We start from the raw sequence: 8,476 nt of genomic DNA, 5'->3' as shown, positions 1-8,476 counted from the left end.
AAATTAGTCCTCGGACGAATCCTCAGATCTTCAACCTGTGAGCCGACCTGAAGCTACAAAGGCTTTTAGTCAAAAACGAACTGTCGCCCATTAATAAAGCCCAAGGCCCAAACACTCGTTTAGGTCCTTTTACTCCCCACAATAACCATGTGTTTGAATTTAATGGAAAAACCTAATGTAATGCACTTAAGGAATTATACTTAATTTTCCTATTTACAAATGTTGAAATTCTTGTTTTGTCGTGTAGTGGCTATACGTTTCTAGAATATGTAATGAGAGGGCACTTTTCAGTGAAATTAGATATCTTCAACTTTTGTGTGTTATTATTAGAGATAGTAAGGAGACAGAAAATTTGGAGATTTAGGGCTCGATTGGTTTGGCCATGACTCAATTTTCATAACTCAATACTAATAACTCATAACTCAAACTCAAAACTCAAAACTCATAACCCAAACCTCACTTTATCTCAAAAACTCCAAAATTCTTGTTTGGTCATATAACTCATTTACATAACTCACCTTTTGCCAATATAACTCATATTTCAGAAACAGAAAACAGAAAACTAAAAACACCAAAATTCAGTTTTCAGTTTTCATGATCCATCACTCAAAATTTTGAGTTTTGAGTGATGAAAACATCACCCAAAAACCAAGCCAAACAAGATTTTTTTGGTGGAACCCACACATTTTGGAAACTTAGTGATGAAAACTGAGTGATATCACTCAAAATCATGGTAATCACCCTTGCCATGACCTCAACCAACTAGGACATGTGAGAATAAGAACTCATTAAGCTTGAGTTTTTAATCACGTGAACTCAAAGTCTTCAGCTCTAACAAATTCGGAAACATGATTGGAATTATTTCGGGCATGGAAATTGTGGAATGAAGGAAATTAATCCACTGGAACTCATGGACGCACTTAAGGAGGAATCATTTTCTGCAAATGAAGTGATGAGATGTATCCAAGTGGGTCTTTTGTGTATACAACAACGAATGGAAGACAGACCAATTATGTCATCTGTGTTATTAATGTTGTCAACTAAGAATACAATGGTGCCCCAACCCAAGGAACCTGGTTTTTGTAGTACTAAAGTTTCTTTTATGGGAATTGACACATCATCGAGTGGACAAAATCCTCATTCTGCTAATGAGGTTACTGTCACTTCTTTAGGCGCAAGATAGAAACATTGCTTTGGATACAAATGTCTATAATAAAAAATAAAAAGAATTTTACAGATTTTATGTTGTACAATTCTCCACAAAGGAGAATAAACTAAATACACACTACAAAAAACGCGGGTCTTAGGCCGCGTTTTTTTCAGCCGCGTTTGCAAAAACGCGGCCTAAGACCCTACTTGGGCCCCGTTTCTAAAAAACGCACCCACAGCTTGTAGTTCAGGCCGCGTGTGACGAACGGAGCCCAAGCCCAAGTCTTAGGCCGCGTTTTTTGGACCAATGGCCGCGTTTTTCTGGAATGGGCTGAAGCCGCGTTTTAAAAACGCGGCTTCAGACCCATCTGAATTTTTTTTTTTTTTTTAATAAATGTCTTGAAGCCGCGTTTTAAAAACGCGGCTTCAGACCCATCCTAAAGCCGCGTTTATTAAAAAACGCGGCCATAGTCACCTTAAAGCCACGTTTTTAAAACGCGGCTTCAAGAATCCCTGAAGCAGCGTTTTAAAAAACGGGGCTAAAAACTATATACTATAAATTAGAAAGAAAAAAATCCCCTTCCCAAAACGCGAGACCCTTCCTCTCTTCTGTCTAAGCCCTTCAAACCCAGTTCCCACGAAACCCAAACCAAAACCATCATCACTGACCTCCAGACCAAGCGCCGCTTCACCGCCTCCACCCTCACCTGCACCGAAGTCCGAGGCGGCGGAAAAAAGCCTTACCCTCAAAAAATAAAAAAAACCCCCAAGGCACCGAATCTCCACCACCGATCGTACACACCGGCGCTGCCTTTTGAGCTCCCAAACCACTCATTCTTTCAAATCCAAGAATGGGTGATGAGAAGAAAGCCAAGCCCATTGGTGTGTGGCCAACAGTGAAGCCTTTTGTTAATGGTGGAACTTCTGGTATGCTGGCCACCTGTGTCATCCAACCCATCGATATGATCAAGGTGAGTCCTTTTCATGTTTAGATCAATACCCATGTTTCTGTTTCTCTGTTTTCATTGACACCGTTTAAAAAAAATTTGATCTTTTTGTGCTGCATATTTGTTTTCTCTGACGGGTTTTAGATCTGTGATTTAAAGGGATTTTTTTTTATTTGCTAATTTGTGTAGTATGGTTTAATGGGTACTAATTTATGTTGGATTTGTTATTGTTTCTCGTTTTTGGATTGGTATAGGTGAGGATTCAATTGGGTCAGGGATCAGCAGGCTCGGTAGCGAGGAACATGCTTAAGGAGGAGGGCTTTGGTGCCTTTTACAAGGTTTGGTTCTACAAAATAATAAAAAGTTTGGATTTTTATACAATATGATTTGTTTGTCTCAGCTATAAAGACATGTTTGTGTTTTCAAGTATCGAACTTGGCTTGTTATTCAAGATCTGTATTAAAAAATGGATCTTTACAATGATTTAGTTGAGGATTTAAGTTTATCATATAGTGTGTACATTAGGGTGATATCCTCATTATTTTCAAATGAGCTATAAGGTTTGGATTGTGTTAAGTATTTGCCCGTTGTTTAGTTTGGTGTATGAATTTATGTAGAGGGTGCTTGTTTAAATGTCAGAATAAGAGGCTAATGAAGGGTTACATGCTTAATGGTGTAATTTGATTTGGACGTAATTATTGTGATTTGTTTGATTCAAATTGTACCTATGTGTTGTGTCTTGATATTTGGTCCCTCCCACCCCCGTCTGACAACACACACATTGCACACACAAAAGCACATTAGTTGGTCTAATGATTCTAATTGCATTATTTTGAGCAGGGGCTATCTGCTGGACTACTCAGACAAGCAACATATACCACAGCACGACTTGGATCATTCAAGTAAGTTTTTGGCAGCACTGTCTATTTAACTTAGAAAACATCTTACCAACTTAAGTATTACCTAATTCTTGTTAAAAGATAAAAAATTCTTGGGGTACTTGGTTTTTTTGAACATTTGGTTTTGTGAATCTAGATCTTTTCAAGTGGGTTTAACTTTTGAAATTACACCAAAATTAAGAAAGTATCTTTTAACTTAAAAATGTTTATTAGAAATTGGTAAAACGTAAAAGTTACTATTTGTATCTTTGAAAAAGTGTAATACTCACAACAAAAATTATTGTACTAATCCCCAGAGGCTTCAATTACTTAAGGACCTTGCTTGGTGCCAGTTGGACTAATCCAACTTATTTCCTTCAAAAGCATTGCTTCTCATCAAAGTTTTGAAGTTTTAGTTATTTTTTAGTTTGTTAAAACTTATAATATATATTTTTTAACTATGTTGCTTCCTCTTAGAGATAACATATAAAATATTTGAAGTATTAGAAAAGAAAAGCTGAAAATCTAGAAAACAAGGGTCCATAATTATTTCATTTGTGTGTAAATCAGTAAATGATTTTTTTTTTTTAAATTAGTGTCTAAATACTAATAACTTTTAATTGAAGATAGGTTAGCATCTAATTTGAAATAAGAAAGAAATTCAGTATAATACAGTGATCAATACTATTTTCCCACATTCAATCTAACTCTATGATATATATATAGCTTGTGTCTAATCAGATGACTTTAATCCTAAATCATGATCAGGATACTCTACATTTGATTCCAAATAAAAAGGGTATATTTCCTTGTGAAACTTTAGTTTTTTCATATATCTAAAGGTGTACGGTGCTATGTAATTTAAAAATTTCATTCCATTAAGTAATGAAAGATAATTTTAGAATCATAACATCACCTTTTAGATTAGTGAAGATATTAAATGGACAAGATCAACCCCATGGATTACATGACTATCACTTATTTGAGTGATATAATACATAGGTATGAAAAAGTATCATTTGGTTATGAAAATCATGTTGCCTAGAAAAGAATAATAATCTCTAACATGATCATTTCCATGGATTATATGGCTATCACTGATTTGAGTGTTATACTATGGGTATGAAATAGTATCATAGTGTATAAGAATCATGTTACCTTAAATATAAGATTAATAATTTCTATGACCCTTGGTCATTAATTAAACCATACATAAAGTCTCTGAATTAGGGTTGTAGATATCTTTGTGGTCCTTATAAAAGTGATTACTCACCCTAGCTATAGTTACCTGCACCATTTTTCCTTAGTTCTTACAGCCAGAAGATATTGACAAGAATGCATGCATATGATGTCGTATACCATAAATACAAATCTAATAAATATAATGTCCCATACCTACTGTTTAAGGTACCATATATATTCTTTTACCAAATTAACTAAGGGACCATGTTAATAAATTCATTGCTTATTATAGCCTCAAAAGTATAGCAACCGTTAACTCACTACAAAAACAAGAGTTAATATATCAAATCAATGAAAACATTGTTATAGATAGTTTAAATATTATAAAAGATAACCACTTATTATATTGTGTGTGTGTGTGTGAGGGAGAGAGAGAGAGAGAGAGAGAGAGAGAGAGAGAGAGAGAGAGAGACCAAATTTGGAAAGAGAGAGCACAGAACATGAACTAAAATGGCTTGTACTATTGAACTATATAGGCCACAGTTAGAATCCAAGCCATGAAATTAATTGCCTGATCTTTGCAATTTATTACACCATTGCCATTCACTGTGACTTGTCAGCTTCTGAAACCAATCCTTGTCTTTTCTAACACTCTTTTGTCCTTAACAACTTTGCTTTAAGTGATCACATAGTAGGTGCAGTAGATTCAGTAAATATTATGTAAAAGAATTGTGAGGAAAAAAAAAGAAAAAAAAAAAAAGAGATCGATTGGGAATATCATATAAGATATAATAGTACTACTTTGGCTAGCTTTAGGTGAGATTCTATGTGTAAGGTATTGTGTGAAACCTAGAGGGAGTATGAGAAGCTTCTGCTTTAATTTGTCTGCTCATAAACTAACAAAAAAACACAAGCCCTCTCAAAAGGCTGTGCAGGACACACAACCTTCCATACCCTACAACACGCAATACTAGGCCCTTCTACTTATTTTAGTCACTCTTCCAAAATAATAATGTAGTATTATACCATATGATATTTATTATATATCATTCATGACGTCATGGTTTTTTTTTGCTATTCCTTCCTTATATTCTTTGCAGAGGAACATGGTATAGAATCTTCTGTATTGGTATGTCATGTGCCATTGTGAACTGGTTTAACACAATAATATTATCTGCCTTATGCATGTATAGAGAACACAAGAAAATTAGGTTAAAAGGAAAAATAAAGTACAATAGAAAATGATAGACAAAACTTCCAGTTGGATCCAAATTTCTTGACAAGTTTGGATGTGTTGAAGCCTGAAAATTAATGCACTTACAAACTTTTTCATCTCATGTGTCCATTTTGTTGATAATGTTTTTGTGGCTAGCCTAGGGATTGCAGTTCAAATTTTCGTTCTCCTAGTATCTTACGTTCCAAGTCCGAAGTCCAAAGATACTGTTTGGTAATATGGTAGGCCCTAATTATAATTAAGCATTTTTAAATTTGAACAATGATATATAAATAGAGATTAGATAAAGTGGAAATGACTTTACCACAGAAAAATATAATGAAATTTTTTTTGAGTAATATGTATGATGAGGGCATTTATATAAGGTGATCATAGTCCAATTACAATACATCAACATAAACTAAATTGGTTCTGAATTTTTTCCAGTTCAGCTGAGTTGCTTGATTCATGTGTTAGAATAATAGTTATTAAATGATTAAATTTTATTTCTTCCTTCAATATAATTTTTTGGAATTTTAGTTCTAATTAACTTAGTAATGAGATTATTAGTAATTTCATTCAATGAGATTTTGCTATAATTTCATACATTTTTCCTTTTAATCATTTTGGTGCAAATATGCTAGCTTCTGCGGGTGCTGGGGCTGCCACTTCGCCAGACCCGCCCCCCCTCCAGTGAGTTCAATGGTGATAGGAGGTAGAGACCCTCAAGGTTTGCCGCCCATACAATAACTACTTTTATCTCCAAAATTTCCCAATCTAAATGCTTCATTCATGTTTATACACAGTTTCAAGTTTGTGAATTGAAAAATAAATATAATAATTTGATGGGGTATGTTAGCGTAAAATTTTTAATTTGTTATGATGTGGCAGCCTTATGAATCTATGGCTGTGATCTCATCCAAGAAAGTGGCATCTTGCTTAAATTGTATCTTGTTTTACGAAACATGTGGGTTAGTCTCTGCATATTGATGTACATTTTAGTACTTTGGTTGAAACCAAAATGATTATGTAACATATAGTTAATGGAGTTGAATTTGGAGGCTTTTTTGTTCTACGTAACTTATACCAAGATGGGTCATGATGTATGATTTTAGTGTACAACTTGAATTGAAATAAGGTTTCTTGTGCTCAATCCTTTTGGCCTGGCATGTGCCATCACGAGTGAATTCGCTTATTGATTGCACATTACATGCGTTAAGAGTACAACTCTATCACACTATTTTATTGCATTTAGTCTACAACTGTGTCATATTGTTTTATATATAAATTTAGGGTGCCACCAAAAGATTTTGATGCGAAGATAAATGCTTTGCTCCACTTGATGTTAAAAACTTAAAAACACTTGTTGACAAAGGAGCATGATTTTCCAACGAGGTCTAGCTCAAATGTTACCTCCACTTGTTAGAGCAAGGTTTTTTTTTTTTGGGGGGGGGGGGTGTTGGGGTGGAGGGCTTGGGTTCAAGACCCACCAAGAGCATGTGTGACTTACCAAAAAAAATAAATAAGAGCATGGTCTTCTTGCTGGTTATTCAGTCTGGATTTTGATTTCTGGCCAGAACAGTAGTGCTGATGGCACAATGTAATTTGATCAATTTTACTTGGGTTTATTGTTCATTAATACCCCTCCCACCCCCACCCAAAAAATAATAATAAATTTTTTTTTTTTCAAACGTTGCAATTTGATCAATGTGGGCATGTTTAATTTATCTTCCGCATCTCTCTTAATCATTGGGAACAGATTTTGCTGAAGAAGATTTTGATAGAGTCAAAAATTGACAAGGAACCAGGAAAAGCCCAGAGCCTTCCCCTTTTTCCCAAAGAGGAGGAGATGAATGAGGAAGAATTTGATAAAATGATGGAAGAACGCTACAAGGATGGTTCTAATTTCATCAGATATGGCGAGGATGATTTTGAGAACAAAAGAGCAATTGATAGAAATAATATTATACCTTCTGCCAGAGATCCAACCATCTAGAAAGTTAAATGCATGGTGTGGTACTCGGAGTATTGTTTTGATAATTCACAATGCCTATTTTAAAACTTCTCTTTCCCTTGTGTTCAGCTTTCCATTGTGTTGTGTTTGATTGAAACTCGTTGACTGTAGGTTGGACGTGAGAGGAATTCAGCTTTTTGTCTTATGCAGAAGTATGTAGACTTGAAATCATTAGGTACCAAACTTCAGATAATATCTGCATTTGCTCTTGATCATATAAAGGGTTGTATTTACATTGAAGCTGACAAGCAATTTGATATTATTGAGGTAATGTATTTTTGCATGTTGGATAATCTGATAATATTGTGATTGCCAGTGCTAGTATTGTTTCTCCTACAGCCAATGCTATTATTAGTACCTTTTGGGTCTCTCATTGTCTTTGCAACACTAAAAACATGAACCCTTTTGCCTTTTTTTATTTGCTATACCCTTTTTCTTATCACTATAAATAAGTAGATTCCAATTGAGTTTGTTACAATCAAATTTTGGTTTAATTGGAAATCTAGTTGTTTAGAAGTTGTGGTGCTGTGTGTTAAAAATCAGAACATCCTTTGGCTATGTGTCTTTCATTCTGGAAAAGAATGGGGTTGAAGATTCATGGCCAAAGGGAGAGCAAGAAAAAACAAGGCTATAGCCGCGTTTTTAAAATGGGGCCATAGTAATGGGCTGAAGCCGCGTTTTTAAAAACGTGGCTTCAGCTCACAACTATGGCCGCTTTCGAAACGCGGCTAATCTCTTTTCCAGGCAATCAATATTTGACCTATGGCCACGGCTAAAAAAACGTGGCCATTGGTCCCGGCCTAGAGCCACGGCTAAAAAAACGTGGCCATAGACTCCTCTAGGCTATAGTTACGCATTTTAGGCCATGGGTAAAAACGCGGCCTAAAAAAACGCAGCCATAGACCAAATCGTCTTATAGCCACGTTTTTCTGACCTATAGCCACGTTTTAAAAACGCGGCTATAGAACCTTTTTTTTTGTAGTGACAACACAATTTCAAAGATTCATTGATGATTTTTAGGTGGGTTAAATAATTTTTTGCAAATTTATTTTATTGTTTTTCACATTTAATTAATTATTACATTATCATAATT

The 8,476-nt window shown here is 34.9% G+C and overlaps 1 protein-coding gene across 3 annotated transcripts; it reads left to right on the top strand.

The window, feature by feature from the left end:
* Window positions 1–1,772: 1,772 nt before the first annotated feature.
* Window positions 1,773–7,672, top strand: LOC142637030 (mitochondrial dicarboxylate/tricarboxylate transporter DTC-like). Of its 3 annotated transcripts, XR_012844504.1 has the most exons (6): window positions 1,773–2,120; window positions 2,351–2,434; window positions 2,937–2,998; window positions 6,014–6,099; window positions 7,129–7,380; window positions 7,495–7,671. XR_012844504.1 is itself a non-coding variant. In XM_075811324.1 (5 exons), exons 1-5 carry the CDS (start codon window positions 2,001–2,003, stop codon window positions 7,164–7,166), a joined length of 390 nt encoding a protein of 129 aa, XP_075667439.1. In that variant the 5' UTR covers window positions 1,773–2,000; the 3' UTR covers window positions 7,167–7,672. The 3 variants fall into 3 exon arrangements, 1 of the variants encoding a protein (XP_075667439.1); XM_075811324.1 differs by having other exon boundaries at window positions 7,129–7,672; XR_012844505.1 differs by lacking the exon at window positions 6,014–6,099 and having other exon boundaries at window positions 1,923–2,120; window positions 7,495–7,670.
* The last annotated feature ends 804 nt before the right edge of the window (window positions 7,673–8,476 follow it).

The sequence above is a fragment of the Castanea sativa genome, chromosome 5 (assembly GCF_040712315.1).
Source record: "Castanea sativa cultivar Marrone di Chiusa Pesio chromosome 5, ASM4071231v1".
Lineage (NCBI taxonomy): Eukaryota > Viridiplantae > Streptophyta > Magnoliopsida > Fagales > Fagaceae > Castanea > Castanea sativa.
The sequence above is the reverse complement of the archived record's forward strand: the minus strand, read 5'-3'. Positions and strand labels throughout refer to the sequence as shown.

Excerpts from the sequence above, each read along its gene's own strand:
- LOC142637030 (XM_075811324.1), top strand. The coding sequence starts at position 2,001 with ATGGGTGATGAGAAGAAAGCCAAGCCCATTGGTGTGTGGCCAACAGTG. Across the intron at positions 2,435-2,936 it reads GCTTTGGTGCCTTTTACAAG|GGGCTATCTGCTGGACTACT; the intron begins GTTTGGTTCTAC and ends TATTTTGAGCAG. Across the intron at positions 2,999-6,013 it reads GCACGACTTGGATCATTCAA|CTTCTGCGGGTGCTGGGGCT; the intron begins GTAAGTTTTTGG and ends CAAATATGCTAG.